Raw genomic sequence first — 17574 nt, 5'->3', positions numbered from 1 at the left:
GGAAAAAAGCAAATTCCTAAATTAATTACAAAGGAAAGGCACTCTGCCTATTCAAACATGTGAGCTGTGTGTTCAAAATTCAGCATACAATGTTTGCTTTCAAAATAAATATAATCAAACTTCATTTTTGATAACTGCATATGGAGCATGTCAAGTATTTTTAATGTTAGTAACCACTCACATTCCTTTTAAGAGTGTGATCTGTCACTAATTTTGAGTTTTGAATTGTAGGTTTTGTCAGCTGCAGCAGCAGCTGGTGTATCTGTTGCCTTTGGGGCACCTATTGGTGGAGTATTATTCAGCCTTGAAGAGGTAACTACTTTTAACTGTCTGTAGCACCTGTGCATGCTTGTGTGTTGGAAATCCCAGACAATGTCTATATACATGGCAATCTCAAAGTGCTTTGTATAACTCAGTGCTTTATCTTGTGACCAGAGATCTCTCTCTTGGCAGTTTTTATTTTCACTTCCTAATTCCTGTAGCACCAACTTTTCTTTCGAAACAGTTTCTGCATATTGACTATGTTTGCTTTTTCACCTTCTTTCTTATAGGTCAGCTACTATTTCCCCCTCAAAACATTGTGGCGTTCGTTCTTTGCTGCCTTGGTGGCAGCGTTCACTCTACGCTCCATCAATCCATTTGGGAACAGCCGTCTAGTTCTGTTTTACGTGGAGTTTCACACCCCATGGCATCTCTTTGAGCTTGTGCCATTCATTCTACTGGGCATATTTGGTGGTCTGTGGGGAGCTTTATTTATTCGCACAAATATTGCCTGGTGTCGGAAGCGTAAGACCACCCAGTTGGGCAAGTATCCTGTCATAGAAGTACTTGTTGTAACAGCCATCACTGCCATCCTCGCTTTCCCCAATGAATATACCCGAATGAGCACAAGTGAGCTCATTTCTGAACTGTTTAATGATTGTGGTCTCCTGGATTCCTCCAAGCTCTGTGGTTATGAAAACTTTACCAACACAAGCAAGGGGGATGAACTGCCTGACAGACCTGCTGCTGCGGGAGTCCACAGTGCCATGTGGCAGCTGGCTTTGACACTCATAATGAAAATTGTCATTACCATATTTACCTTTGGCATGAAGGTAAGAAGATTCTTTTGGTACTTGCTGGATGTATGCATGGCTCTAGGTTTGGAGGGCAATCCTTATAGCTCTTGTGACGCTTCCAACTTCACCCAATTTTATTCTTAAGTCTCAAAGACCCTTTTTTCCCCATATATACACATAACTTCTTAGATAGTTGTACCTCTATCTAAAATTGTCCATGCCTAGTTTTAAGCCAAATGCAAACCTCAGTGCTGAGATTTTAAGTAGAAATGTTGTCTTATTTATTTATTTATTTATTTATTTATTTTTATTTTTCTGAAGCTGGAAACGGGGAGGCAGTCAGACAGACTCCCACATGCGCCCGACCGGGATTCACCTGGCATGCCCACCAGGGGGTGATGCTCTGCCCCTCTGGGGCGCTGCTACGCCACGACCAGAGCCATTCTAGCGCCTGAGGCAGAGGCCGTAGAGCCATCCCCAGCGCCCGGGCAAACTTTGCTCCAATGGAGCCTTGGCTGCGGGAGGGGAAGAGAGAGACAGAGAGGAAGGAAAGGGGGAGGGGTGGAGAAGCAGATGGGTACTCCTCCTGTGTGTCCTGGCGGGGAATCGAACCCAGGACTCTTGCACACCAGGCCAACGCTCTACCACTGAGCCAACCGGCCAGGGCTCTGTTGTCTTCTTTTTAGTTGAAAAAATATTTTGCCCCTCAAAAAGAATGATGAGGTGTTTATTCCTTTGCATTGTGTGTTAAAACAATATCTGGCCAACATAGTATTGCTCCTGATAGGTGGCTTTAGAATTTACAAATAAAGCAAAGTTTAGGTTGAACCAAATGAAATTGCCAATATTCAACCATTTTAGCAATTTCATATGTTTTAAACCAATACATATCTAAGTATATTGTTTACATTTGGTATCAACATCTAATTATCAAGAACTTCACAGGTGATCCTAAATTAATAGGTAAATTGTCAAAAGGAGACATCACACCAGCAAGTTTTACTTTTAGTACCCATTATTATTTCCATGTTTCAGAAGAAACCAGAAAAGATAATTTTTAAGGTATTTTCCTCCTTCCTGGTTTTTGTTTGTGTCTCTTCTTTATCATCCTACTACCAAGTTCTTTCCTTCTCTTCTCTAGGGAAGTGGAAAATCAAACCAAGGAATTAGAGACAGGAATTGAGTTCAGGCAGTACTGAAATCTCAGAGTTTATACTGTCATTTCTCCTCAACACCCCCAAAAGTTTTGCAGTGCCTCTTGGGTTAATGTTCACCTGTGGCTTCACTCTTTTTTTTTTTTTCTGAAGCTGGAAACGGGGAGAGACAGACAGACTCCCACATGCGCCCGACCGGGATCCACCCGGCATGCCCACCAGGGGGCGACGCTCTGCCCAGCAAGGGGCGATGTTCTGCCCCTCCGGTGTGTCGCCCCGCCACAACCAGAGCCACTCTAGCGCCTGGGGCAGAGGCCAAGGAGCCATCCCCAGCGCCCGGGCCATCTTTGCTCCAATGGAGCCTCGGCTGCGGGAGGGGAAGAGAGAGACAGAGAGGAAGGAGGGGGGGTGGAGAAGCAAATGGGCGCTTCTCCTATGTGCCCTGGCCAGGAATCGAACCCGGGTCCCCCGCACGCCAGGCCGACGCTCTACCGCTGAGCCAACCGGCCAGGGCTTCACTCTTTTATTTAAAGTGAATTTTTAGACCATCAGACCCACCAGATTCAAATGTATTCCAAAAATCAAACACAAGCTGTTTAAAAATAATCTGCTGTTTTGATGATCTTTGTTATCATGTTCCTCTCTTAGATCAGAAAATTGAGAATTCACTTTAGTATCATAGGAGTCAAAAAAGAGTGGGGAGACAGAAAAGCGTTCCTTTTCTGGAGAGACATGCAGCCATAGTCACTACCTCATTTAAAATAATTAACCATTTAATCATTCTTTGTATTGTTACAAAATAAACTGAAAGCTCATGTGCCATTACTTTTGTGTGAGCAATAGGTTAAGATCCAATTTATGAGACTGGTTATGAGTATTACATTTAAACCCCAGCACCAGTATTCACTAAATCTTGGCCTTGGGTAAGTTCCTTAACCATTCTGAACCTTAGGTTCTTTGTGGTTTGGGATTAGTATCACCTGCCTCCAGAAATGTTATCTTTAGAGCATCCACAATAAAACGTAATAGGTAGTCAGTCAAGGATAATTATTTTTGATAAGAATTCACAATTGAGGAAAATTTCTGCATATACAAGAAACTCCATCTATTTTCCTTTTTCTTTGGGAAAAGCTTAATTTCTGCCTACAGTTCTGTGTTGGTCTGGAGAGTTCAGGCTCTGGCCTGATGGACCCTGAATCAGGGTAAGCTTCTTTGCAGTCCTACTTGCTTGCACATCCCAGAGAACCTCTAGCCCCCGTAGTGTTACACAAATCTTTACAGCCACTTCCTAGCATAGTGCATAGTTATATTGTCATTGGCCTGTTAGCTTTGCAGAGGATCAGTCCTGTAGCCCTTACATATACCAGGCAATCCCATTATTTCTCACTAACCATCTATTGCTTTCTCTTTGCAGATCCCTTCTGGCCTCTTTATTCCTAGCATGGCTGTTGGTGCTATAGCAGGTCGGCTTTTAGGAGTAGGAATGGAACAATTGGCTGTTTATCACCATGACTGGGCCATCTTCAGTAGCTGGTGTAGCCAAGGAGCTGATTGCATCACTCCTGGCCTTTATGCAATGGTAGGGGCTGCAGCCTGCTTAGGTGAGTAATGTTTGCATTGATTTCAAAGAAGTTGCTACCCAAGTGACATAATAAAGAAGAGTGATACTATACACAATTGACTGCAGATTTTTAAAGTAACTATTTCCTGTTGGGTTTGCTACTTTTCAAGTGCTTTAAGAAGTATTTTTTAATTGAATTTATTGGGATGACATTGGTTTGTAAAACCATACCACCCCACCCTGAGTTTTTTCAGATATAGCAAGCCTGGTCCTCTGCCTTGCTCCTTATACTTGCTGTCCCCTTTTCTAGGAAGGCTCTTCCCATAGCTATAGCATAGTTGGTTGCTTTTTTTAGCCTTCAAATTTTCTGTGAAATGTTTTTCCTTAGAGAGTTCTTCTCGGACTGCTTTATCTAAAGTAGGTTCCCCTATTGTCTGAAATAGCATACTCCTTTATTAAATACTTGCTAAATACTTTTTTTTTAAGTGAGAAGAGGGGAGATAGACAGACTCCAGCATGTGCCCTGACTGGGATCCACCTGGCAACCCCTGTCTGCGGTTGATGCTTGAATCAACCGAACTATCCTCAGTGCTTGAGGCTGATGCTCATACCAACTGAGCTATCCTCAGCACCTGGGGCCGATGCTCGAACCAATTGAGTCACTGGCTGTGAGAGGGGAAAAGAGAGAGAAGGGGAAGAGAAAAGGAAAGAAAAGCAGATGGTCACTTCTCATGTGTGCCCTGACCAGAGACCAAACCTAGGACGTCTGCATGCTGGGCGGATACCTCTATCCACTGAGCAAACCGGCCAGTGCCATATTTGCTAAATACTTAAAAAAAGAAAGCATTATTTACCATATATCAACATTCCTCCCCTTTGAGAGTAATTCTACTCTCAGATTCCATCATACTGAGGAAATTATCAGAAATTTAGACAAAGATATTGGCATAAGAATGTTCATCCTGGTACTATTTATAATAGCAAAAAAAAAAAAAAAAAATGGAGTCAACCTAAATGTGCACAGTAATGGACTTGTTAAATAAATTATGGTACATTTATGTAATGATACACTACACAACCATTGAATGTAATATTGATATTTAACATCTTTAAATACAGTGTTAAATAATTTGTAATACTATACAAAATATTTCCAACAAAAAGTTTGTGTGGGTGTGTTGGGAAGCATGTGGGGAATTAAATATATAATATGAGCTTTACTATATAAAAACATGTTTTTGCATAGTAAACAACTTGAATAAGTCATTAAAATTTTTTCCTTTGCTTATTTCTAGACAGTGAACTTTAGATGACTTTCTCTTACATACTTTTTTAAAAAAATTCTTCTGAATTTTCCACAATGGGCCTGTACAGCTCAAAGAACCTCTAGTCTCTACAGTGTTACACAAATTATGGATATATTCCCCAATTACTTTTATATTGTAGGGTAGAACAACAGACAAATAAAAAGTCAAGAAGGGATCTCCTACTTTCATAGATGCTATCTTGAGAGCTCAGACTCATAAACTACCTTTAATGCATTGCTGGATTCTGTGCAGTTATGAGACCTCCTTTTAGCAATGTTTCTGGTAAATAAGCTTTTCCTGGATGGGGCTTCTATCAGGCTGATAATTGTAATGAATTGTAATGAATCCTATACTTTTCCTGCCTTCAATATCCAGTGTCTGTTTCTTTGCAGGTGGGGTGACTCGGATGACTGTTTCTCTTGTTGTCATAATGTTTGAACTAACTGGTGGCTTGGAATACATTGTGCCTCTGATGGCTGCAGCAATGACAAGCAAGTGGGTGGCAGATGCTCTTGGGCGGGAGGGCATCTATGATGCCCACATCCGTCTCAATGGATACCCCTTTCTTGAAGCCAAAGAAGAGTTTGCTCATAAGACCCTGGCAATGGATGTGATGAAACCCCGGAGAAATGATCCTTTGTTAACTGTCCTTACTCAGGACAGTATGACTGTGGAAGATGTAGAGACCATAATCAGTGAAACCACTTACAGTGGCTTCCCAGTAGTGGTGTCCCGGGAGTCCCAAAGGCTTGTGGGTTTTGTCCTCCGAAGAGATCTCATTATTTCAATTGGTAAGGATTCCAGAAAAGGGATAATGGAATCCACTGTGGAAATAAATAAATATTCATGAAATGGGGGGAAGATGGGGGGAAGAGGGGACCAGTTAGGAGCCAGAAATATTACTTTAATTTTCCATTTTCTCCCCTCCTTGCCCCACTTTTCAAATAGAAAATGCTCGAAAAAAACAGGATGGAGTTGTGAGCACATCCATCATTTATTTCACTGAGCATTCTCCTCCAATGCCACCATACACTCCACCCACCCTAAAGCTTCGGAACATACTGGATCTTAGCCCATTCACTGTGACCGACCTTACCCCAATGGAGATTGTCGTGGATATCTTCCGCAAGCTGGGACTGAGGCAGTGCCTGGTTACGCACAATGGGTGAGAGCTCTTTTGTGAAGGCAAATTGGATTGTGGGAGAAAGACTGTAGAGAAATAAGGAAGAACCTAATTCACATTAACACTGGTAGCACTTATAGGCCTTTCTAAAGCTCTGAGGTGAAGATGGATGTTTTTCTTTTATTGTCATAATTAATAGAAAAGGAGTTTGGGGAAGAAAATGGGTTTGGGAGGTGTGAACTGCTGGTTACACACTGTAACTCAGTTCCTCCCCACAGAGTAAACAGCTGTGTTCTTATGAATGGACAGCACTGAAATTATAATGGTATTAAGTATTATACTATGTATAGTATTTGGGCCTTACAATACCTTTGTCATATTTTGAGGATTAGAAAATCAAGTTTCAATGAAGTTGAAAGATTTACACTAGGACTCCCACTTAATATATATAATAGAGGTAGGTTTTAAACATAAGTCTTCTGACTCCCAAGGCCAAGGCTCTTTCTTTCTGGGATATTTCTTATCTGGTAAAGGAAGCATTGGCATTTTATTGGAAAAGGGAAGTTGAGAAGTGTAGATTTTTTTTTCTGATTGTGGTATGTTAATCTAGCCATTACATAGGAATTTCACCCTCTAAAATTTCTCAATTGTGTAGCAGATGTCTTGTAGTATTTAAATAAGGAAGAGGACTTTCCCTAACTGATTCATTCAACATTTACTGAATCTCTACTTCATATAAGAAGGATATTCCACTTGACTCTGGGAAGACACAAAAGTGAATAAAACCCTTCTTTTCCCTCAAGGAATATGCAGTTTTTTAGGGAAGCTAAGAACATACAAGTGTGTGTAGCACAACAACAAATAAGACAAATGCACAGAACATGTTGCTGGGAGGAGGGCATGGTTCTGGAAGGTGTTCTGGATGAGGGACATTTGAATTGGGTTGCAATATGTACATAAAATTCCTATATGTGGAGAAGAATATTTTTTATAAATAAATTTTTATTAATTTTAATGGGGTGACATCAATAAATCAGGGTACATATATTCAAAGAAAACATGTCCAGGTTCTCTTGTCATTCAATTATGTTGCATACCCATCACCCAAAGTCAGATTGTCCTCCGTCACCCTTTATCTAGTTTTCTTTGTGCTCCTCCCCCCTTCTCCTCTCCCTCCTTCCCTCCCCTCCCCGGTAACCACCACACTCTTGTCCATGTCTCTTAGTCTCGTTTTTATGTCCCACCAATGTATGGAATCATGCAGTTCTTGTTTTTTTCTGATTTACTTATTTCACTCCGTATAATGTTATCAAGATCCCACCATTTTGTTGTAAATGATACGATGTCATCATTTCTTATGGCTGAGTAGTATTCCATAGTGTATATGAACCACATCTTCTTTATCCAGTCTTCTATTGAAGAGCTTTTTGGTTGTTTCCATGTCTTGGCCACTGTGAACAATGCTGCAATGAACAAGGGGCTGCATGTGTCTTTACGTATCAATGTTTCTGAGTTTTGGGGGTATATACCCAGCAGAGGGATTTCTGGGTCATAAGGTAGTTCTATTTTCAGTTTTTTGAGGAACCACCATACTTTCTTCCATAATGGTTTTACTACTTTACATTCCCACCAACAGTGAATGAGGGTTCCTTTTTCTCCACAGCCTCTCCAACATTTGCTATTACCTGTCTTGTTGATAATAGCTAATCTAACAGGTGTGAGGTGGTATCTCACTGAAGTTTTGATTTGCATTTCTCTAATAACTAACGAAGATGGGCATCTTTTCATATATCTGTTGGCCACTTGTATTTCTTCCTGGGAGAAGTGTCTGTTCATGTCCTCTTTCCATTTTTTTATTGGATTGTTTGTTTGTTTGTTGTTGAGTTCTATGAGTTCTTTGTATATTTTGGATATTAGGCCCTTATCTGAGCTAAACATAACAAAGAATGTAAAGGACCTATATAATGAAAACTACAAAGCATTGTTAAGGGAAATCGAAAAAGATACAATGAGATGGAAAAATATTCCTTGTTCTTGGATAGGAAGAATAAATATAATCAAAATGGCCATATTAATCAAAGCAATTTATAAATTTAATGCAATTCCCATCAAAATTCTGATGACATTTTTTAAAGAAATGGAACAAAAAATCATCAGATTTATATGGAACTATAAAAAACCCCGAATAGCCAAAGCAAAAAGAATGAAGCTGGGGCATTACAATACCTGACTTCAAACTATATTATAGGGCCACGACAATCAAAACAGCATGGTATTGGCAGAAAAATAGACACTCAGACCAATGGAACAGAATAGAAAGTCCAGAAATAAAACTGCATATATATGGTCAAATAATTTTCGATAAAGGGGCCAACAACACACAATGGAGAAAAGAAAGCCTCTTCAACAAATGGTGCTGGGAAAACTGGAAAGCCACATGCAAAGGAATGAAACTCGACTGCAGCTTGTCCCCTTGTACTAAAATTAATTCAAAATGGATCAAAGACCTAAATATAAGACCTGAAACAATAAAGTACATAGAAGAAAACATAGGTTCTAAACTCATAGACCTTGGTTTTAAAGAGCATTTTATGAATTTGACTCCAAAGGCAAGAGAAGTGAAGGCAAAGATAAATGAATGGGACTACATCAGACTAAGAATTTGTTCAGCAAGAGAAACTGACAACAAAATAAACAGACAGCCAACTAAATGGGAAATGATATTTTCAAACAACAGCTCAGGGAAAAATATTTAAAGTAGAAGAGATAGCAGGATCTGAGACCTAGAGGTACAAATGCTAGTAGCGTGTTTAGGGGCCTGTGCATTGTTCCCCAGGCTCAGTACTACATGTCTCCTAGTCCTGTGATCTCATCTATACATGCAGATAGTGTTCAAAGTTGAAAAGAGCTGAGGAAGAAAAGTGTCACCTTTGAGAATGTTATTTTAATGACAGATTTATTTTTGTTTTGTTGTTTTGTTTTTCCTTTTAGGCGACTGCTTGGAATCATTACCAAGAAGGATGTGTTAAAGCATATAGCCCAGATGGCGAACCAAGATCCTGATTCAATTCTCTTCAACTAGAGTCGCAGGGTTGTGCCAGATACAAAACAGGAAGGACATTGCAGACCATGGATATATTTTACTAACTGGGTACCCAAAACACATTTCTTACATTTGGATGGTGAAATGATATCAGTGTGTTGTCTCTTTCTTACAAGTTAACCAGTTGCACTACATAATAATTTCTGAAATGTAATCTTCTCTTTAGGAGAAAATGCAGTTAGGCTTCTGTGATGTTGCTTTAGGATGATTTCATGAAAGAGTAAACAAGATTGCTATGGTTTAATTCTTTTTCTTTTTTAAGTATTTTTTTTAAATTTAAAACATAATTGTTAGCCAATATGCAATCACTAAAAACTATGCAAGAAAAATTCCAACCATCCTGACCAATAGCTTGCAGGAAACTCATGAAAAAGTCACTTTTTTTGACTCATATATCATTGGTGGAAGATGAAGTGTAAACTAAGGAGCTTTGCTTTTCCAATTCTCTTCAACTAGAAAAGAAAGCCAGAAGGAAAATAATAATGGTGTTTTCCAGACTGTGAAAATTCAGTTCAATTGTCATCTTGTTCCTGTTACAATATTTAGCATTATTAGTTTGTTTGTATATGTATATGTTAATTTTAATATCTGATTATAAGACAGTGCTGCTTTGGTTAATCTCCTCTAAATGAATTTAGAGAGGTTGATTTTATAGCTTGCTTGTTCCTGGTACTCTTTTGAAGTCCACAAAGATAAGTTATAGACCTTTCTCCTTGTCTGCAGGAAGCATAATTTTCCAGATGATATTTGTTTAGCAAGTAGACAAGGACTTAACAATGAATTTGTTAGTAGCAAGGAATGATTTCTCCAGCTTCCTTCAAATGAATGATTAGTGAAGTTCTAAGTCAAGTCGATGACTAGGAATTTTGAATTTTGTGAGGTTCCAACTCCTCTTCTTACCCAGATGCCACCTCCATGAATGATGGTGCTTTAGGCTTCTGGAATAAGTAAGAATAGTAAGAGGAACCAAGTCTAGACTGCATACTGGTAAACTGGGGAGTATTCTGAGCTGTGTCTGCATTCTCATGCATTCCGTCATAAAGACCACCAGTACTGAAATAACTGGACACCCACGCCTCCTCCAGTGTTAAGTATGTAGAACAAGCCAGTATTGTCCCTGTGAACATGAATTTAGGCTTGGGGTACTTTCAAATATATTCAAGGCATTGGAACAGAATAGACAGCTGTGACTCCCTTGAGGTTCCTTAGAATTCTAAATAAAATGCAGAACCATCCTAAGACCCAGGGATGTGGGCAAGGCCTGGTGACAACAAAGGTGCTTGTATCTAATTGAAAAGGTGCCTCTCTGAATTTCCTACCACCTTAACTGCAGTAGAAAACATCACAGTCTAACTAGGCACCTAGTGGAATTACAGAGCCACCACCATCATTCTGACCAGTTTCATTTTGTACAGTTTTATCCACGTGCAATTGTTCCCCCTCCATTCTTTGCCCCTCACACTCCTCAGTCCTAAGTCCTCTTTTTTGGATCGAGCACTCTATGGTTAATCATTCCTATTACAAAAATAATTCCCAGGGCTAGTTAAATTGTAGACCAAGCCTCAGTAATTTTATGGCATGTGGACCAGAGGTAACACACAGCCATTGGCTTTACTCTGTAGTCCAGTAACTGCTGCCATGCGTCAGTTTCCACACTGATGCCCACAGGAGTGAGACTTAACTGTCAAGGGTGCAAGTTCAGCCTTTTCCGTTTTACAAGTCTGTTCCCAGCATTTCTCTTCATTTCTCTGGCCTAGAATCAGCAGTCACTCAGTGTATCTTTCTCATTGCTCCACCTGCCGTCCCCAAACACCTCATACCTCATTTTAAAAGCTGCTGATCCCAGATTCTAGGATTTTTTTTCTTTGACCTCTATTTCTTATCTTTTTCAAATCTGAAATTATGTTATTTCCCAGAACTACGTAGTCAAGGCTTATTTTTACTTTTATCTTTAAAATATCAAGGCAGTCACCAGAGTTTCTTATTTTAAGTATATCACTTTAGCATTTTAATAAAAAAGAAACAAACTCTCTAGGCTGTATTGTATAATAATCATGACTTAGTATCTACATCTTTTATTCCTGCCACTGATGTCCTCATATAAAATGTGGCTGTTTTATCTGACCACTCCTGTATAGTGTGTAGAAATCAAAGTTCTTATCTGTATATTTCTGGTTCACTACCTATTTTTTCTTATTAGCCACCCAACTAAAGTTTGCAAAACAGGAAGTATTAGTATTTCTGGAATTTGATGACAGTGAAAGGTTTTGCTGCATTTTGCAATGCAGCAATGATGTGGAGGGTGTCTAAGTTTGCTTTTGTGTTTCTTCTAAGCTCCGTTTTTAATTCTAGACAGATGAGCCAGTGTTAAGGTGCTACTTCAGAGACTAAATTCAAGAAATCAGATAACACTGTGCCAAGGTAAACTTTCTAGATGCTAAGCACCTATTGGCCCTCTAGAGAATAATACCCCTTTGATACCTCACTCCTGATAAATCTCATTCATTAACCTCAGCTTCTCAGGAATCTCTGTAACTCATATGCTAGAAGTTGCTGTAGTATATGGTATCCATTATATGTCTAATACTATGGTTTAGCTCAAAGATTTGCAAATTGTGGCTAGAGCTCCCTGCTAGACTGCTAACTCAGCACCATAACACTCAGAGTTTCTTGTCTTGAGGCAAACGAAAATGTTCTTTCTGATGTTGCTAATTCAGCAGTTGAACATACTTAACCAACAAACAAAACCGATGTGGAGAGGTCTGTCAGTAGCCTCAAATGGCCACAGACCTCAGTGGCAAATGACTAGATAATCTGTGATTTTAAAATGCTATATAAATGTTTACCTGTAACCTATGTACTCTTATTGATCAATGTTACCCCATTAAATTTAATTTTCTAAATAAAATTTTAAAAAATGAATATGAGTTGAAACTAGTCTCTTTTGGTATTAAAAAAGAAAAAGAAAATTGCCTGACACAAGGGAAGGATTTACAAAAGAATGCCATAAGTATTTCAGGATTTTCCAAGGAAAAATATCTGGTAGACATCTAGCCATGAAAGGAGTGAAGGTCTGTAGATTTAGTGCAGGTCTATAGATTTGTAAAAGTCTGCTATATTTTGTATCTTCGGATATTCAATGTAAAAAATTAAAGAAGCCCAAACAGTTAATGGATGTTTAGTTATACCTTTGGAGGAAAGAAGCAAGGGACTGAAAATGCAAAATAATAGTTAATTTTGAGATCCTTTGTATTTAGAAATTTGTTCAGATGCTCTCTTTTTTTCTGGCTCTGGCATTTTTCTGGCTCAGCCTGGCTATGGAACAGAGGTGGTATAGTCCACAGAACAGATATCCTCTAGTAGATAATCTGACCTTGACAATACTTTGGATTTGCCCGCTGGCAGAGCAAACTAATAATTTGCTGATTTAACTGCAAAGCAGTTCAGTGGTTTTTGGCACCAGTGGCTGAATCTGAACCATTTACAGGAAGAGCAGAACATAGTATAAATTTCTGTAGCCAGCCTTCAAATGTGTTTGAACATGAGAATGATAAAGTAGTGGAGACTTAGTGTGGTCTAAGGCTGCACAATAATTCTCAGTCATGTTGATGAATCTGTTCAGGTGTGGGGGGAACAAATGTGTTTCTAAAAACTGAGAATGCAATAGAGTCCATGATGGTGCATACTGTTACTGTATGTTTTAAGTATTTAAAGCACCCATCGCCGTTGGGTCTTGATCTTGGTTGGTTTTGTTGGGTGATGAGAAGGAAAATGTACTTGTTACCCCACAGTATCTATTTAAAAAAAATTATAAGGAGTGAAATCTTTGAAGCTGAGTTTTTAAATTATTGTGAAGACCATATTGCGAATTTGAAACAGCCAGGGTGTTTTATAATGCCAAAGTATTTACTGATGACTGACCACATTGTACTGTGAAGAATCAATTTACTTACATTGGATCAGAGCCAAATGCAGACAGTCCATCAATTCAGAGAAAGCAGGAGAGCATTTCCCATAGCAGTGCATAGAGCACTGAGAAAAATTCTTGGACTTTAAAAGCAAACGGTAGATATTGAGCCCTTTAAAAAATAGATGCAGGCCCTGGCCGGTTGGCTCAGCGGTAGAGCATCGGCCTGGCCTGTGGGGGACCCGGGTTCGATTCCTGGCCAGGGCACATAGGAGAAGCCCCCATTTGCTTCTCTATCCCCGCTCCTTCCTCTCTGTCTCTCTCTTCCCCTCCCGCAGCCAAGGCTCCATTGGAGCAAAGATGGCCCGGGCGCTGGGGATGGCTCCTTGGCCTCTGCCCCAGGCGCTAGAGTGGCTCTGGTCGCAAAGAGCGACGCCCTGGAGGGGTAGAGCATTGCCCCCTGGTGGGCAGAGCGCCACCCCTGGTGGGCGTGCCGGGTGGATCCTGGTCGGGCGCATGAGGGAGTCTGTCTGACTGTCTCTCCCCGTTTCCAGCTTCAGAAAAATACAAAAAAAAAAATAGATGCAGCATACTTACCTGGCAGGGGAGATACCATGATCACAAAGGTGGTTTTCCCAGGGCGAGGCTTATCCATTGCACTCTGGATGTGCTGACCCCTGCGATTTCCCCAAATGTGGGAAACTCGACTGCATAATTTGTGGTAGTGGGGGACTGCGTTCGCGCTCTCCCCTGCAAAAAAAAAAAAAAAAATTGATGCAGCCCTGTCCAGTTTGCTCAGCAGTAGAGTATCAGCCCGGCATGTGAAAGTCCCAGGTTTGATTCCCGGTCAGGGCACACAGGAGAAACAACCATCTGCTCCTGCACCCCTCTGCCTCCCCTTTTCTCTCCCCCCTTTCTATAGCCATAGCTCGAGTGGTTCGAGTAAGTTGGCCCTAGGTGCTGAGGATGGCTTCATGGCTTCACCTCAGGTGCTGCCGAGCAACGGAGCAGTGGCCTCAGATGGGCAGAGCATCACCCTGTAGGAGGCTTGCCTGGTGGATCCTGGTCAGGACATATATGGGAGTCTGTGTCTCTGCCTCCCTGCCTCTCACTTAATTAAAAAAAAAGATGCCTATGTATGTGCCCTGATCTTAAATTAAGTATCCTAAACACTTCATTTTTTTAAAACCACCTCTGGGATTGCTAGGATACCTGGGATTTCCTTTGCAGAGGGAATGGAGAGTTATGGTAGTGGAAAAGCCCTAGTAAGAAAACATAAGTTTAGGTAAGGTGGTGGAATGCCAGCCATACATCCTGGCATTTATAAACTGCTTGATCATGTACCTGAAGGGAAGAAAATGTCAAATGGTTTCCCAAGACCAGGCTTTCCAAACAAAAGCATTTAACTTGAGTGAGCCTACTTTTATGGAAAAGGATGACATAAGAAAAGGCATCTACTAATGAAGGAGGGGGGCAACTACTTCCATTGCTAAATAATGAACTTTAGGTAGATAGTCTTGAATTTTGATAGCAAAATATTTTTAAATCTATATTTTTAGCCTCCCAGCATGTACTTATTGTATATTAGAAAGAAAAAGGTAAGGATTTCTCAGATCAGAACTCAAGGAGCTGTGCAAATTTGAAGTGAAATCAGTGTAGTGTACCTGTGGTGACCACTCAATTTTTACTTTCCTTCCATTTTGATTGCTCCAAGAGAAGTTCTTGGAATAGCAAATTTAGGTTATGACCCAAGTGTTTGCTGGCCACAGTCTCATTTCTAAACATCTGGATCTTGGCAAAGTTTTCAAGTGATGTAGGGAGAAAAATTGTTTTTTCCACTGTGTAGTCTGATTTTGCCAAATCACCCAAGAAAGTATTAAATGGGCAGAGTTTGTGTTCCTTGGATGGGACCTATTGGGTCACCCAGCCCAATCCTGCTCCCATAAATTCCTACCTCTAAGTTTCTGCCAAAGGGTCTTCAGCCTGTTTGCACACTCATTGAATGAATGCCTTGCCTAAAGAAAGGCATATGATAGTATAAAATTATGAGGGTTTAAAAAAAAATCTCTGCCTTTCCTTTCTCCTTCTATCCCATTCTTTCTCCCTCCCCATATCTCTCTTTCTCTCCCCACTCTCCTAAATTCAAAAATTTCTCAATTGTTACAAGCACATGGTTTTAAATGTGGACCTTGGATAAAGGAGAGGATAATTCTGAAAATAGATAATGGAAGATAATTCTGAGTTGATGGGGCCAATAGAACTTTGCTCTACTGTAGGAGCAAAAGCCAGTGGTATTTATTGGGAGTGTTGAGGGCTTTAGCATCCTGAAGGCAGATATATGAAGTATTCATTGCTAAACCTTATCATTATCTACTAGTCCAAATCTATTGAAAGTCAGAGGCAGTGTAGGATTTCATAAGTGATATGCCATCTGGCAAAATGGGGAAAAGGGAGTGGCCTGAGATGGTTTCTATCAGGACAGGAATCTTCAGCCTCATTACCATATTGAGTGTACCTCAAAATATATGTCATTCAAGAGTGTTTCCCCCTACCCATTTTGCTTTATGCCTTCTTCTTCCTTTCCTGCATCAATTGTCATTTTTAATACTCAACTTTTAATAAGTATTTATTTTTTAATTATATATTTAGTCCTTTGGGACTATGTAATGATTAAGAATTAATTTCATTCTAGATAAAATTTGATATCTTTAATATTTTGTTCCTTCAAAGTGTCTTTTGAAGCTGTGCGGCTAACCAGGTACAAGCTAGAAAGGAGTTGAATCTGACAGACAGCCTGCCCTGGTCATATCACTTTAAGATGACATTGATGTCATGATAGAGCTCTTCATTTGACCAAGGCCAGAATCATGCTCTTACCTCTGTCCATTCCTTTCTGGCTATGGGAGAAATACCACCCTTTGTGTGAACCAGTGAGGCCAGGAGGGTGAGAGGGTTCTAGCCCATAGGCCACTATGTAGATATCTCTGTAATAAGCTCATTTGTAGGACCAGTTTCAACTGTGGTCACCAAAGAAAACCTGTCTGACTCAACATTTTCGTTCCTGATAGTTGGTAGTTTAGCTGAAGCTAATGTATAGACATCAACTAGGATCGAGAAACTGGCATCAAGCAAAGGCAATAAAGCCTGAATTTCCACAGAAAGCTTGGTGCTGAGCTGTTCAAAGCAGTTATTTATCTAAGTATTGCCTATCCTAGTCACACTTTCTTGGATTTATTTTAACTTTTAGAGATGTTGGTCCCCGTTCACAGGCACAGGCTGTATCAAAGCTGTGAGTCACGGCTCACTTCATTCTGCTCCTTGGTCATGCATAGCAACAGTCTAAAAAGGAAGACCAGGGCTAGGGAGTTAGGAGACCTGTTTTCTATTCCCTGTGCTTCTACTAACTAGCTTCAAGATCTTAACTGTTCTGTGCCTCAGTGTTCCCATCTGCAAAATGGGGATAGTGTTGATTGCCGTACCTGCTTCACAGGGTTGTTATGAGGATAAATTGAGACAATGAATGGAAAGTACTTTGACTGGTAAGTGCTATGCAAATTGTATGAAATGGAAACAATCATTTTAAAGGCAGGGGAATGGATACTGTCATAAGGGTTAATGGGATTGTCTAGTCCTTGCTCTGTGTAGCTTAAACCCAGTTTGCCATTACTTTATACATTTCCACTTAGCACAGATCTGTAGTTATGCATGTAATAAAGCACAGCCTTATCCAACCTGATGTCTTGTGTGTTTTTTAAGATTCTCAATTTTGTACCTATTGATTTCTAATAATAAAATAAGAGGGGCAAGGTATTGGGGTTGGTGAAGGATAGTGTAAAAGGCAACTGCAACTCCTACCATAGCGAGCAATATTTTTAAAAAAAATATTAAATACTTAATTATTTTTACATTTACAGATTCAGTAATACTTCTACCATAAAGAGACAAATTAGGGGCAGCTTACATTTTCTGAGAGATTCCAGATACCGCATTCATTATGGCTTCTTAAATGTTCCTACCTCATACATTGATGATACTTTGCTTATAGCATGCGAATTAACTGGGAGCTATAGTTTTTCTCTCTTTTGAGCTTTTAATGATGTAAGATTATAGGCTTTAATAGGGATCTTGTGTACCTACTGTCACTTTTTACAAGGAGTAGGATGGTTGATTGAAATGTTCCACAATGAAGAGTAAGATTAATATGGCCCTCTTTATAGTGTGTTGGAAACCCTTTGAAGTAACCAAGGAGGGAGGTTCTCAGGGAGGTAGTTGAATATGCAAACATTTTCTTTTCACACCTCCCTAGAAAACAGAAAGGAAAGCTATACAGGTCCTCGGATAACTGTTTTGTTCAACATCCT

General features: G+C 39.9%; 1 protein-coding gene and 1 non-coding gene across 6 annotated transcripts in view; both read left to right on the top strand.

The window, feature by feature from the left end:
* The window catches only part of CLCN5 (chloride voltage-gated channel 5), a 216888-nt gene extending 204660 nt beyond the window's left edge, over positions 1-12228 (top strand). For all 5 annotated transcript variants that reach the window (XM_066356249.1, XM_066356250.1, XM_066356251.1 and 2 more), the window contains 6 exons: positions 232-312; positions 552-1094; positions 3627-3813; positions 5473-5871; positions 6029-6245; positions 9195-12228. In XM_066356249.1, the coding sequence (XP_066212346.1) occupies positions 232-312; positions 552-1094; positions 3627-3813; positions 5473-5871; positions 6029-6245; positions 9195-9285 (1518 nt within the window). In that variant the 3' untranslated portion in view covers positions 9286-12228. The remainder of the gene's footprint in view (positions 1-231; positions 313-551; positions 1095-3626; positions 3814-5472; positions 5872-6028; positions 6246-9194) is intronic.
* A 1574-nt stretch (positions 12229-13802) lies between these two features.
* LOC136386687 (U1 spliceosomal RNA) lies at positions 13803-13966 on the top strand. The gene has a single exon (XR_010748034.1). It is a non-coding gene; the product is annotated as a U1 spliceosomal RNA (small nuclear RNA).
* Positions 13967-17574: the final 3608 nt, after the last annotated feature.

This window comes from Saccopteryx leptura, chromosome X (genome assembly GCF_036850995.1).
Source record: "Saccopteryx leptura isolate mSacLep1 chromosome X, mSacLep1_pri_phased_curated, whole genome shotgun sequence".
NCBI lineage: Eukaryota > Metazoa > Chordata > Mammalia > Chiroptera > Emballonuridae > Saccopteryx > Saccopteryx leptura.
This window is presented reverse-complemented; position numbering and strand designations above follow the sequence as displayed.